The sequence below is a fragment of the Diplotaxodon limnothrissa genome, linkage group LG7 (assembly GCF_057381915.1).
Source record: "Diplotaxodon limnothrissa isolate DT_005_m linkage group LG7, D_limnothrissa_male_GT1.1, whole genome shotgun sequence".
NCBI classification, from domain to species: domain Eukaryota; kingdom Metazoa; phylum Chordata; class Actinopteri; order Cichliformes; family Cichlidae; genus Diplotaxodon; species Diplotaxodon limnothrissa.
In genome coordinates this window covers 29,676,971-29,692,218 of record NC_140602.1, presented here as the reverse complement: position 1 = coordinate 29,692,218, position 15,248 = coordinate 29,676,971, and the positions used below count along the sequence as shown (strand labels likewise).

General features: G+C 44.8%; 1 protein-coding gene across 1 annotated transcript in view; it reads left to right on the top strand.

Moving 5' to 3' along the window:
* Nucleotides 1–15,248, top strand: part of gfra2b (GDNF family receptor alpha 2b) — a 166,525-nt gene that overhangs the window by 116,954 nt on the left and 34,323 nt on the right. The window contains exon 5 of the mRNA XM_085359564.1: nucleotides 3,913–4,100. Coding sequence (XP_085215690.1) covers nucleotides 3,913–4,100 — 188 coding nt within the window. The remainder of the gene's footprint in view (nucleotides 1–3,912; nucleotides 4,101–15,248) is intronic.

Sequence of the window (15,248 nt, the reverse complement as noted above, 5' to 3'; positions counted from 1 at the left end):
AGTTCTCCAGTCGTTTGAGTAATATGTTGTGGTCAACTGTGTCAAATGCTGCACTGAGATCCAGTAAAACTAAGACTGACATTTTTCCACTGTCTGTATTCAGACATTTGTCATTAAACACTTTGGTCAGAGCGGTTTCAGTGCTGTGGTTCTGTCTAAAACCCGACTGGAAGGCATCATAGCAGTTATTCTGTTTTAAGAAGTAATTGAGCTGTTGAGAAACTGCTTTTTCAATGATCTTACTTAAAAATGGGAGATTTGAGATCGGCCTGTAGTTGTTCATTTGTGTCTTGTCAAAATTGTCCTTTTTCAGTATAGGCAGCATAAAACAGTATAAGCCCTGTTTTATGCTGAAGGTCCTTCAGGCCTCATCCTCCTGGTCACACAGGCACAGTTTTCTGTATTGAAACAAGTGGTTTAACTCACACTCACTCGGATGGATGCACCAGGCTTTAGTATCTTGCCCAACGGTACTTCAACATACAGACTGCAGTAGCAGGGGGTCAAACCTCCAACCTTCTGATTCGTCAATAACTGCTCAGGGTGGCAGTTGAGCTCAGTGCGTTGAGCAGGCACCCATGTGCTGTACAGCTGAGAGCGGCCGGCCCAGGTTCAAATCTGACCCGCGGCCCTTTGCTGCATGTTTTCCCCTCTCTCCCTCTGCTTTCCTGCCAGTTCTTCACTGTATCTGTCAATAAGGCCAACATAAAAATTAAATAAATAACCGTTTTTCCTTCTGAGCCTCTGACTGAAACTAGTTCATGTAAATTGAGAGCATGCAGCACTCACTCACAGACTGATCTGTTTACCAGGTCATAATACCTGCAGGTGTAAATTATGTAATTATTCTCAGATGATCTTTTAGTACAGTAACCTCATAGCAGCCATATTATTGGTCAGATGATGTCATTAAAAAAATGCTCCACCAGCACAAACATATGCACGTGTGCAGTAAGCACACAGCTAGCACTGACAGCTGCCCATGTCTCAGCGCCCTTCAGAGTGATTGAGCATCATTTACAGCATTTGTGGCACCTGAGGCTCAAACCTCACGGCCTCCATGTTTAAACCGTCCGAGGGTCTCTCTGATGATGGTGATGATGGTGATGATGTGACAGCGCCTGGACTGCAGAGCTGGTGTTATGGTATCAGCGCTGCGCAGGCTAAAGGTTATTAACGTTTCAAGTTCCTCCTCCTCGGTTTCACTTTTACGTCAGTGGCAGAATTACACAAACTGTTTGTTGGAATAAAATCTTTAAAAATAGTCAAGTAAAAGTGCAGCATTTAAAATGCTTTTTTAATACGGTTATATTTCACCTGAGAAAGCATCTAAATTCAGCTCCACAGCTCCGAGGCTGAGATGAACACCCCTGGGCTCCATGGATCACAGACTCCTGGGAAAATCCAATAAGTCTGTGTGTCCTCATCACCGGGCCACAGCCAAACACCTGCAGAAAAACTGCCAGTTTTGCTCCCGGCTCAGAGTAGTGAGGAGTTTTTACCAACTGTGAGTCAGTGACACTGAAGATGCTCAAACACAGATTCAGTGCAGCAGATTTTACTGTGAGGATCCAGAGCAGCCTCTCTGAGCGTGTCAGGAAACATCACAGCTGAAGTAATTCTAGACTCGTCAGGTTTCGGCTTCAGTATTGCCTCAGGGCGTTTTATATTGTAAGGTCACGACCCTGCAATTATAATAATGCAAAAGGTAACATCCTGTTTGATTCAGTCACACCTGACAGGAAACAGTTAACTGAGCTCAGAGACCAGTTGAACAGGACGCTCAGACTTCTCGAACAGACTTCTATCCAATCAGACCTGAGGAATCACCCCCTGATGGACATGAGAAAGACTGCAGGCAAAGTCCATCTTTTATCTACAGTTTATGTCTTCAAATGATGCCGCAATTAAGGATGGGTATCGTTTAGGTTTTATCCGATACCAGTACCAAACCGGTACTTTTGAAACGGTGACGGTGCTTAAACAGTGCTCGAACCGGTGCTTAAAGAATGGAGAACACAGACTTTGTCCAAAAATCTCTCATGTTTAGCAGTTTTTTTTGTAAAAAGATAACAATGTTAGCCTTTTCTGCAGCTATAGGGTATCATTCTTGGTTGCAAGCAGTGCTTAAACAATGGAAAAAAAACACAAACTTTGTCCAAAAACCTCTCATGTTTAGCTGTTTCCCACTTTTCCTTTGGTCATTTTAGCCTTTTTGGCCAGGGTGAAGGGAGTATCTGCCATCAAACAAGAAGACAGCCGTATGGAACTACAACGGTGTTTGCTAGTTCACCTTACATGCATTAATTTAATAACGTGGTTAGCTTGCACATGAACAACATTAAGCTACTCACGCAGAGAAGAACAGCTGCTGCTGCATCATCATCCGTCATGATTTCTGCTACACTGGCAGGGCTAGGGGCCAGGACTCTCCTATTCGGGTTTTTGGGGGATGTTGCTAACTCCGGTCTGATAACAGGCACCACACCCGCAGTAGATATGCTCGATGTGAGGTCTCGCAGCAAGCTATCAAATACGGTGCATTTCTCTGCTTTTAACAAAATGCTATACGTCGCCAGGTGTTTCATCAGATTCGAGGAGTTACCTCCTTTGCACAGTATCACCTTAAAGCACTTGTTGCAGGCTGCTGAGTTTGCATCTTTTGCTGTGAAGTACAGCCAGACTTTTGACCACTTCGCCTTGGGCATTTTCTTCTTCTTCTTCTTCTTCTTTGTGTTTAACGGCGGTTGGCAACCAACGTAAAGGAGCATTACCGCCTCCTACTGTTCCGGAGTATGGGTCAGACAGTGAGTTCACAAGCTGTATAAAAAAAAAAAAAAACCCTACCTTGGGCATTTTTAATCTGTAGCTCTGCTCTAAAAGAACGTACGTACCTGGGCCTGCCTACTACGCTTGCAAAGGTAAAATGATTGGCTAGAATCTGAAGTGTATGACATCTCAGGGGAAAAAAAGCACCGAAATGTGCGCTGCTTTTCGGTCTGGTTACTACCGTTTATGTCAGAACCGGTACCCATCCCTAGCCGCAAACAATTCTGACAAGTCTAACAAGCAAAACAAATGAGCTGCATCCAAAGAAGTTTAGGCCTTCACCGGGATTCTAACAAAAACATTTAGACCTATTGATCTTTGAGCCCAGATGTTTCAGACCCGTGAGATGTGTGGAACGCTATGTTAGTACTGGGGTCACTGCGGCGCTCCAGATCTCCTTCAGCATTAACATCAGCACAGAAGCTGTGTGCCAGGAGGTTCACGCTGAGGGCCTCCTGCAGGTGTGACATGAACAACTTTTATCCGTGTACAACCCCAATCCTGACAAAGTTTTCATGCTGAATTAAAAGTGAATAAATAGAGAATGCAGTGATCTCAGAAATCTAGAATTTATTCTCAGTATAAAACAGAAAACCTGTCACGTGTTTAAACTGAAGAAATTCAGTTTTAATAAAAATCTAAGCTCATTTTGAATCATTCAGATTTCTTTTTAACATTTTACTCAGCATCCCGACCATGTGGATACCTGTGGACACCAGTCTCACTGATTTGTTGTAAAGCTAGTGAGTATTAAATCAAAGGGACCAGTGATGCTGCAGATCCCTCCTCAGTGAAACAGACCACTTTGCCACTTTTCTCTTTCCAGATATTTTTTCCTAATTTGGGAATTCCTAGTTTATATTCCAGATAAATGCAGACACCAGTCCCGGCCAGGCGGTTGTCTCCCTCGGCACTTAGGAAAGTGATATTATTATTTAACAGGCTGTGCTATACTGTTAATGCAGGCTTCTTTTCTCATATTAAGGAATAATAGTTTAGTGCTTTTAGCTTTTTCGCTGCACTCAATCACCTGTACCACATTCCTCGTCTTGTTTACCTTTTTCTTCGCGTCGTGTGTTTCAGGCCCTGCGACAGTTTTTCGAGCGGGTGTCATGGGAGCTGAGCTACCCCCTGCTGTTCTGCTCGTGCCCGGACCAGGCGTGTGCTGAGCGTCGCCGTCGCACCATTGTCCCGTCCTGCTCACACCAGGAGAGGCACAAAGCCAGCTGTCTGGAGCTGCGGCGCACCTGCCGCTCGGACGCCCTGTGCAGGTGAGCCACCCTTGTTAGGCCTCGTTAGGGCTCCTCAGCATGATTTCCGCCAAGCCAGAGGAGGAGCTAATCAATGAAATCAGCAGCTCAAGAGCTTAATGGGGAGAAATCTCATAGACGCACAGGTGCAAATTACACATTTGATTGGTAAGCACCGGCTTTAAAGGTGAGAGAGGCTCAAAGTGGGCCAGTCAGCATTTCACACACACACACACACACACACACACACACACACGCACACACCTGCCCCCTTTAGCGACTACAGGCCAGGCGTCCTTGAGAAGGAAGCACTGCCGGGAAAATGCTCACACATGATTGGATTTTTTTTTTTATCTGCGTGAGTATGAGCTGAATCCACTGATGGAGGCAGCACCTGACCTGAGACAGAGCTGCTAGGTCATGTGACTGATACTGCAAAGGTGCCACACACTTAGAGGAATCATCAGAAATAACGCTATGCACAGTTTCAAACCCACAGCTGCAGGAAATATTTACACTCTGAAACAGAAGAAATCTCTATTTTTCCACATGTGCAGGTCGGGTCTTCTAAACATCTGGATTTATGCTTCTCCATTGAAGTAGCTGCATCTGAAGACAGTCAAGCTTAATCTCATCATCACCTCAAAAGCACTCACAGTGCATATGTTCCTGTCCCTCAGTTAGAAAAATCAAGTTTATCTTAATATAATAAAGTTCCAAATATGAAAATGTGAGAAGAAAAGAGCCAGAGTGGTGAGAAAATATGACGAAAACTGTACATCAGAGACTCTTTACCCCCCTCCCTCCACGGAGGGGTAGTAGTTTGCTTACAGAGCAAATCGGTCCATCGCCCTTCACAGAGAGTGCTGAGCCATCTGGAGAACAGGAAGAGCTACGTGAGGATGTTCTTCATAGACTACAGGTCAGTCATTTTATTAATATCCGAGAGCTTTGTTTGGATTGATGACCATTTGAACCTGAACCTGTTAGTCGAGCTCTGGGAGAAGATCTCAGGCTGGAATCAGGCCTCCTGTTCCTGTAGGTCAGTTTTATCGCCACCTTCAGTCCGTCAGTCCCTGTTTGGTTTTTTATTTCCTGCTACACATTTTCAGCATTTTCATTGGTTCAGCCTGGCCGTTGAGGCTGAGCTCACAGAGCTCACTGCCATCATTTAATGATTCAAACTGTTTCCTTCCAGCACCTTCATACATTCAGCACAGAGTTGAGGTCAGACTCATCTCATCAAGCTTATTCATGTATGAGTGGGGAGTGTGTGTGTTAGTGTGTATGTGTGTGTGCGCACTCAGCCTTGAGGGTGGAGGTTAAGCACTTGATGGACTTGTCTGATTAAAGTGAGCACATGCTGTCTCTTCGTGGTTTTGAGTGATGAAGCTGCTTCAGCAGAGAAACAGAAATATCAGATGTGCAGTCACACAGTGAGGCCGGTGTTTCCAGATGTTTCATACAAATAAACACAGACATCTGTAACAAGGACTGATTACCTGCATGAGTCAGGCTTACAACATGAAGAGGAACTTGAAGTTAGAGTAGGGCGAGCCGTCACAGCGGCACGAAGATAATGAGCGAACACAGTGGACATACAGTCAACTCTGACACATGTTTATCAGTCATTGATATATCGATCGGGTTATTATTGATGCTAACGGGCCCCCTGACTGCTGCCAGGGTATATAGTTTCTATAGATATTAACAATAATGATAATAATAATAATTATTAATAATAATAAGTATAAAATAATAATAATAATAATAATAATAATAATAATAATAATTATTATTATTATTATTATTATTATTATTATTATTATTATTATTATTTAAATTATTTTAAAAGCGCCTTTCAAGACACCCAAGGACACTTAACAATAGAATAAAACATATAATAGAGATGACAAAATGAAGGACAATAAAAACAAAAACAAACAGTGGGTTCACAGTGAATATTCAGATTTGAACAGATAGGTTTTGAGTTAAAGATTTAAACAGGGGGAGGGAATCAATGTTTCTTAAATCTGGGGGTAGAGAGCTCCACAGCCTGGGAGTAGAGCAGCTGAAAGCTCTCCTTCCCACTGTGGTGAGGTGGAAAGAAGGCACGAGATAGAAGAAGAAGAAGAAGAAGATCAAAGTGAGTGGGCAGTAGTAGCGGGTAGGTAGTGCTTAACAGGTCAAAAAGGTAAGGAGGAGCAAGGTTATGAAGGGTCTTGAAGGTGAGCAGAAGAAGTTTGTATATTATCCTGAATTTCACTGGGAGCCAGTGAAGTTCCTGAAGAACAGGGGTGATGTGCTGGTAGGAGGGGATTCTGATAATAATGCGAACAGCAGAGTTTTGAACCAGTTGAAGCTTATGGAGGGATTTTTGGGGTGTAAGATGGTGTAAGTTGATGTACTCAGTCTTGTCCTGTATGGATTTCTGTCGATCGCTGTTTTCCTCAACTAGTAAATCTGCCCTGGATTGTTTTCAGGTAGTTCTGAATGCTAATACCAAGGCTGCTTACTTGCTCGAGCAGACAGAACCATTCAATCACTGTGACTGCTAGCGTCCTTTCACTGGTTGTGTTAGTGTCGGGGTGCAGTTCAAAGGTCAAACGTTTGTTTCGTGCATGTATCTGATGACCGGGAGTGCAGCCTGAGCTCCGCTGGTGCGGTTTGGTGGAAATTCAAGCTCTGTGACATGAATGTTAACGTTATGTACAGGTACGTTTCATAAAGTACTCTTTATGCTTTGGAAATATATTACATTTTAATTTAATATGACATTTTTAGCTGTGTATTGTTCCAGATGCCAGCCCTAGTACACTTGGTGCCTATGGTGAAACAGTAAAGTGAACAAAGTGAAGCTTTGGTCCAGATAAGATTCATGCAACCACCTCTTCATGTGGACTTCAGTTTCAGCCTTTAAAGTGGAGATCAGGTCTTTTTTTAAAATGAGCTGATAATGAAACAGTGGTCAGCAAACAGCCAGAGGGTCCTTGTGTGGATCTTCTCCCACTCTTGTCCTGGTCCTGGATTTATTTATGTGTGATTACAACTGATAATGTACCGTAGTTTTTGGACTATACGGCGTACCGGATTATAAGGCACAATATCAATGAACGGGTCTATTTTGTTACAGAAGGCGCACCGGATTATAAGGTGCATTAAGCAAAACAAAACTGTTACATAATTCAAACTTTAATCAACTCATTCACGATAACTCTCAACATTGTTCAGTTGTAACACATAAAATACAGAACAAAACACTCACTTTTTCAGTTCATTCTTCGTCCAGAAATCCATCAAATTCTCGATCTTCAGTGTCTGAGTTTGACAGGTGGGCGATTTCGGCCCGTAAGCATGTCTCTTAAAAGGTGCCATTTTGGGGTCCTTATAATCACACCATAATATTATGTTGAAGCAGATTTTTGAGTGTCGTGTACCACAAAAAATCGGTTTGAGGTCAGTAAGCTCAACCAGAATTCATACATAAGGCGCACTGTTGATTTTTGAGAAAATTAAAGAATTTTAAGTGCCTTATAGTCTGAAAAATACAGGAAATATAGAAATACAGAGGAAAACCTCTGAAGCAGGTGTAAGAATCACAGTGACTCACATTGAAGTCACTTGGCTGTTTACATGTAAATGCCAGGCAACCTTTAAAATCCCCAGAAGGGGCTCCAAGCTAAAGGTTTTCCCAGAATCCAGACCTCAAACCATCTGGATGAAACAAACAGCGATGCGGGTGGGACGGTTTGGTAATCTCGAGGAAAGGTGCTAACACCTGAAGGTTGAACTGAGATCCTTTGTTAGTGCACCAGTGGCATATTTAATTCTCACACGGTGGCCGGAGAGAACTCATCCCGAGGTTGTTCTGCCAGTTTTCCGGGGTTTACCGTCTCTATCCGTCCTGCTGTCAGCTTTCAGTCACATATTCTGTCCTCCATGTGGGTATCAGTTCAGCGGGTTGAGCATGCTTAGAGAGAAGCATGTAAACAGCTGACCTGCCTGCTGGGCTGAGCTCTCTTCCCATCAAAAGTTGCTTGTTGCTTCAGCAGCAGCAATGCTCCTCCACAGCAGGCTGGATCTCTTCACTGTGAAGAACCTGTGAAGGTGATAGATTGATGCTCTTATTGCTCCCACATGTGCAAAGGTTGTTTTTAAGAATGTGTATTTCCAACATATGATGCAGGAAAGCTCCTCCACTCTTCAATCAGCTGATTCAGCAACTCAACTCCTCGATGACTCCTCGGGACCTAACCTGGGCTGCTTTTAGGACTCACTGAGAAACCTGGCAGAGAAGTCCAGAGTCCAGTTCGGGCAGTGGCTCATGTTGGGTTGCCCACATATGGAGAGGTTATGTCAGCTGTTGGGTGGGCGCGGCATGGCCCGAAAGTCATGACGTGGTTATTGGTGGAGTATTTAGATGATCCTTTGCCCCTGCAGACAGCTCCCAGGTTTTTACAAGCTCCTCTCGGTGACAGCAGCAGGAGGTTTCTGTGGTTTCGGTGTCTAAGTGTGACCTATGGAGAAGCAGCAGATACATCAGTGAGTGGGAGTTGGAGTAAGCTGAAAGCCAGAAGGCAAAAATCCAAATAAATGTCCCCACGACCCCCCCAACGAGTCCCCTCCCTCCCCTCAGAGTGCACTGCAGGTGACGGCCGGTATCACACATGGAGCATGAATCGTGTTTGATTGCCTGTAAAAAGAATCCGGAGCAGGCTCGTTCTTTTCCTTTTAGCCTCCATTAACCCCGGATGGAGAGCGGAGAGCTGCATAATCATGGGAATCCCGCAGGTCCTCCGGGTCTCGGCGGCCTCGGAGGGTGGCTTGCCTCCCACTGAGGCTGAAAAGCAGCCGGGATGAAACGACTGCTGGGAGAGGGACTCTGAGTGACAGAAGGAGTAATTAAATATGGCCTTTGCCACAGGTAATGTAGGAGAAACCTACGGGGTGCTCTAAAAGGTTTTTGGACTTTATTTGCATTTCAAATAAGAGCACAGTCAGACCTACTGTTCATTTTCACTGAGCCAAAGACGGCGGCACCTCTCAGAGCTCCCGCTGAGTGCACACACTCACCTGTGTGCACTCAGGCTTCACCTGCAGATCTCTGCACGGAGTCATGGTATACACCAGCGGTCTCCAACCTTTTTTGCGCCACGGGCCGGTTTATGCCCGACAATATTTTCACGGACCGGCCTTTAATGTGTCGCGGATAAATACAACAAAATAAAACTAGTACCGGCACCGAAAAAAAGAAGATTTATTCATAACACACGTGAAAAGACCCAGGAAAACCGAGTTAACAATAAAAACGATAACAAAATAACGCTGAAAACCGATAAAAACCCTGAAAACCATACATTTCACACCGGAGCCTCAACTCTCGCGGCCCGGTACCAAACGACTCACGGACCAGTACCGGTCCGAGGCCCGGGGTTTGATGACCGCTGGTATACACCACCTGTTAATTTACATGATTTGCTGTCCTTGTGTCCATCATGGCTGCTGAGGGTTTGTCCATATACAGGTGTGGACCTGTTCATGCCTGGTATACATAACTGTACTTATAACACCTGACTTGAAAGGGAATCATCTTTTAGACTTGCAGAGACTAAAAACATTCTCTCATCTGCTGACTTTGATGAAGTAATTCATGCTTTCACTTCGTCCAGGCTTGATTATTGATTCCAGCATCTGCAGCTCTTCTCCGGACAGGCGCTCGTAAACGAGATTGTGTTTCCCTCTTTTTCACTTTAGTGCGCTTTAGAATTGATTTTAACATTTTATTGTTTGTTTTGAAGTGAGTACATGGATCAGCACTCTTACCTTTCTGAACTTTAACTAAGCACAGTGCTAACAGCTCGTTAAGGTCAGCAGCTCAGCGGTCTGGCTCTTCAAATTATGACCTCTCCAACACTCATCTTTAAAATCTTTGTTTGAAGTCTTTACATCTTTAGTTTCTGACACTTTTCTTTCTTCTAGTCTTCAGTATTTTCTTGCTTTGCTTTTTTCCAGCTAGTTGTGTGGCACGTTGGTCCACCATGCTCATGAATAACTTGACGTGACTGGGTTTTAGAAACTTGTTTAGCACGTGGCTGCAGTGACCTGGTGGATGTTCTCTCTTCAGTGCTTCCACAGAGGTGGTGTTTGCGTCCGGTATCAGAGGTGTGGTCTCTCTGAGGCGGCCATGGTGGCGGTTTGGTCCGAGGGCTCGGGCGTGAGTATTTAGTTGGGCCTGTGGTTCCGGCTGTGGTTCTGGGGCTGAGAACAAAGCAAGGCACTGAAGCTGCTCTGAACTGCAAACAGCACTCTGGAGTGATTTAGATCCTGGTTTGGATCTCATTATGATGAGCAAACATGGCGCTGTTTGTTCTGAATATGAGGGCGAGCGGCAGGTAGGGGCTGCTCTCTGATTGGTGGCATCACCGTGGCGCTCCTCCTGAATGTTTAACCTGGGTGCACACAATTTCCTGTCTGTGTCTGGTGATCTTGCTGCTTTGTTTTCTCTCGCTGTTTCTTTAATTAAGAGTCCCTGAGTGGGAATGCTCATTTGCATATTTACATATTAGCATAGCTGACGAGCCAGCGTCTGCATCAGGATGGCTCGCCCTCGGTCACACTCATGGTTATATTGCTTTCTGCACCATCTTCACAGGGTGAGCTCGTCTTACTGCCCCCCCCCCAACCTGGAAAGCAGGCTTCAGACGAGTGCAGAGGAAATGAGATGAATCACAAGCACGTCGGCGCGAGCGGACGGGCCTGGTGCGTGTACCGGCGTCCTCTGTGACCTACAGAAAAGAGGCAGCTATTTCCATCACGGCACCACCCCACCTCACTGACCGTGTAATGGAGCACTGCCGCTGCTAGATTGGCTCGCTCGCCTTAAAGCAGCACTGAGCCGCCGCCTCCGTCGCTGCTGGTGGGTTTGGGGAAGCAGTTTAGTGCCATGCACCTCGGCAAATGAGTGTGTGTATGTGTTTGCATACGCCCCGCTGTCATTACAGCGAGCATTCTCAGTCTGATGGGGGTCACAAGGAATCTGATGCACATAAATCCTCACATTTGCCAGATGTGTCCCGGCGGAAAGCTCCAACAAGTCTATCACAAGTTAAGTTAGAAGTTATTAAAGGATCAGTTCACAGAATTTAGAAAAAGGAATTCTTCTGCTTTTAGACCCATAACAGCTCCAAATACTGAGGAGGACAGGAAGGAAACACACTGACATCATGAGCTAACTTACCCTCCCAATCATTTATGAACCTCCTTGCCCCAGTCTGTAGTTACTCGCCTTACAAATGGTAATGTCAGAGTAATGGCTCCTAATGAAATTTGAGTAGTGTTGGAGTTGCAGAGAACTGCACAGTTAATCATCAGCAGGAACTTTACAAAGACGGGACCTTTATTACTTTACCTTTAGTTACCTTAAGTGACTATTTCAGTTGTTATCACTATTAACTCAGTGGAAATGAGAGAAAGCAAGTATTCTTACAATCACACACATGAAAAAAAGGAGGTCAAACTTTTAGAAGGCTTTCATTATTTTAAAAAATTTAAGGAGAGAAGAAGAGAGGAAGAGGAAGAGGCTGCAGAGTTCGTCTGTCTGAGCTCTTCAGATTTCAGGTGAAGCTCAACTGTGTGAGAGGATGACTGATGTGGAGGACAAAGGACAGCGTGGATGACCTGCTCTGAGTCAAAGGTCCAATGGCGGTGCTTATGCTGGGTGGGATTATTTTGCACCATGAAGCAGAGCGAGTGTGTGAGTCATCAGAGCTGATGGGCTTTAACAGGACACAGAGACTAGGCAGCCAAGGCCATCGCTCTGCACGATTAGCCCTAGGGCTAGCATGGTGATTAACACGGGACCCAAAATGGATCCCTGTGGAACCCCACAACACTTTACCTCATATACGTCCTCAGATTCATGTGAAATAGACTCTGCTCAAAGCACCACACTGCTGTTCAGGTGCTCTATTCATCTAAATGAGTAGAAAGCAAAGTGATACTCATATACTCAAGCACTTATATAATATATATGGATTTGTGATCCACTGTTACAGCTCAGTGTTACTGATGTGAGCATCCTGCTTGTTTTATAGTTATCTGATTTCAGTTACCCTCATGCTGCGGGGCTTTTCTCTGCACTTTCTCATGCACTAAATCTTTTTCTAATTATATCTACGTACGTGCAGCGCCCGGCGGTGTCGCATTCGTGTCCTGAGGTCTTTACAAGGGCAGGGACAGGAAACGTGCACACGAGAGCTCTCTGTTGGTCCTGGATTATTTCTGGATTTAGGAGCACGCTGCAGCTGGAAGGATTAAAGGGACAGTCCATCCTGCTGTCAGACATTTCTGATGTGAGCACTAATTGCGCTACTGATTGCTTCTGAACATGGAACCTGATGTTGAGCTTCACTACTCTGCATCCACAGACTTTTATTCAAGTTTTATATCCTCTCATCAGTGAACATGTGGGGGTTCTGCAGTGGTCCAGGGACCCTGAAGTATTCACACGTGTAATGTTGAGCTGCTGAAAGCTGAACTCGTTATAATGTCAGCAGTGATGGGTGTGATGATGCGATTGCAGTGCTCTTGATGGAGCGATGAGCTTCACTGCGTCTTGTTGTTGTGTGGAACTTTTATTCCTGTGTTTTCTCTGTGCTGATGAGTTGATGGGGTGGTTCTTTAAACAGGTGTGACTCCGCCGTGTTAACCTGTCTATTTTCCTTGGAGTGTCTGCACTTTAATTTTTCATGCGCAATAAATCTCATAATCAGATCAAAAGTTTGTCGAGGCATGTGCACCAACAAGTACTCAAATCATAAATCATTTATTACACATGAGTGAATGAATGAACTCACTCGCAGGTTTCAAACTGCGTGCCTAACTCATGACGACATGTGGAGCATTTACACACCGTAGATGACTAATCATAATTAAATGGCCCATCACAAAATCTGCATTTCATATTCATCAACCATGGATTTGTGATCACTTCATGATCGCTTGCTTATGACATGTCACATTGATTATCCTCTAACTGATAACAAACAGTTCTGCACACAAAATCAGTCTGAGACATGGCTGAGTTAAAAACACTGAAAGGCTCCAATAACAGGATTAGCACAGCCAATCGAGGCGTCCCTGAACGAGAGGATTCAGGTTCAGCTGAGTTATAAAGTTAGCAGCAGCTTAGCAGTTTCATCTGAAGGTCATAAACTGTACTCCTTCTCCAGACGTTCCCAAGTCAGCAGAGAGACGTAATGTCCCGGTGCTGGTCACCCAGGCGCCATGCAGCCCAGCTGTCAAACCAGCCCAGCTGTGGTCGGCTGTTGATGTGAAGGAGCAATGGCTCTTCTCCTATGGACAGCCCTCACACTCCTTCAGTGGAAGCCCATTTCCACCTCAGTCACCGCCCACACCTCGGTACAGCAGGTGAGGGCAGAACATCCTTCACACTCTCCTCAGTCTTCACCCCAGCGCTCTGCTTCTCTGAACCCTGGCCTCAGACTTGGAGGTGCTGATTTTCACCCCGGCAAAAGTGCCGCAGTGGAGTCATTGCTTGGTAACACCCACAGAAACACATCAAACAGGCTGTGAGGCCCACCCGTCTGTCCATTATGGTGATGCAAACCAAGCACGTCTACAGGGGCTGCAGTCAGATTTCTTCTCCAGGTCCAGAAAACACAAGCAGACTGTCTGGAAAAACTCACACGCCCTCGAGGCTGCAAGGAGCTGGTTCAATGATCTGCACTGCTCCTCTTGGGTTCTTGAAGGATGGACCCACCTCACTGTAGAAGAGTGTGAGCCCCCTAAAGCTGAAATACACATTCTGTTCCCCCACTCACGAAAGCTTCTCCAGGTTTGAGGAAGTTTATTTCCACTTGTAACCCTGGTAAGATTTACAGCAATCAGAAGTACAGGGTTCTTTGAATGCATCGTAGTCCTTGTCTGATAGTTTAATTTCCGGGCTTGCCCTGAAGGCACCATCTGCAGCTCCGTGCGCGTGAAGGTGTGGTGTAGAGGAAAAAGGACGGCAAGGAAAAACTCCATGCTGCCGCGGAGCACGGTTTTTTCCAGTTGAAAGAGAGGAAAGACATTTGTGAGAGAGCTGTCGTTAGCGGTGAACCACAGACGGGTACCTACCTGAAAGGAGTCGGAGTATTTCTTCGAACTTTTTTGAACTATTCTGGTGAGTTAGCCTAGCTCACTTAGCACCGCTATTGCAGTTCAATGCACTGGAAAAAATAACTAACCAGTCAGAATAGTAGTAAATGTGTTTAATGATGTTTAAGATGTGTTTTCGTAGTATTGCAATGTTGTGACAGTTTTGTTTATTATGAGTGTCTAATGTTTTTACTTTCTTGGGCCTGCTAGTTCAGCCGCGGCCAGCTAAGTGGTTATGCGCAGTTCACGTGCAATAGCTGTGCTGTTACTGTAACTGCGGGTGATGCACAGTAATACGGTGTATTTACTTTTAATGTGTCACAAGATGCAGATTTATTTTAATATTTCAAAAGAACCAAGGACATTAGGAACAAGGACATTTAAGGAATGTGGACATCTAACATTCTGCGTATTTGTGTGCAGACTGGTTTTTTTTTTTTGAGGTACAGTTCCATGGGTGCCAAGTGAGGAGCTGGTATCGTGGGTCTAAGACACTGTTGCTGCTGTGGAGGCCTTCTCTGTGTCAGGACGCCGACACGTTGATGCCTGCCGTACCAGGAGGGCGGTAGGGAAAAAAACAAAAGGAAGCCCACCTGAGAGATACCTTATCATTTTCTTTTGCTACTTTTTCTCCGCCTGAGATTCAGGTCGTTTTCAGTTCTTAACCCAGGACAGTGGGTAACTGAATAAACTGACACCATAAGGAACTGGACACTCACATGCTATTTTCTTTTCTTTTTCTTTTTCTTTGGGGTGTTGAAATATTGTGTTTCTTGTCTTACATCTATTTTGATTGTTTCAATTATTTTTGTGATGCATTTGAGATGGTTACTGCATTTGAAGGTATCCCTACATTGAGGATGAGCAAAGGGAACTGATCCAAAAGGAAATATATAAAGCAAACTTTGTTTCATAAACCTGTGGTCGTGCGTGTTATGTGGGTTGGAAGTCTCATTGCTCTTACAGAGTTGCTACCGCCAATCTCCTTCCCAAACCTAGATTCGGATA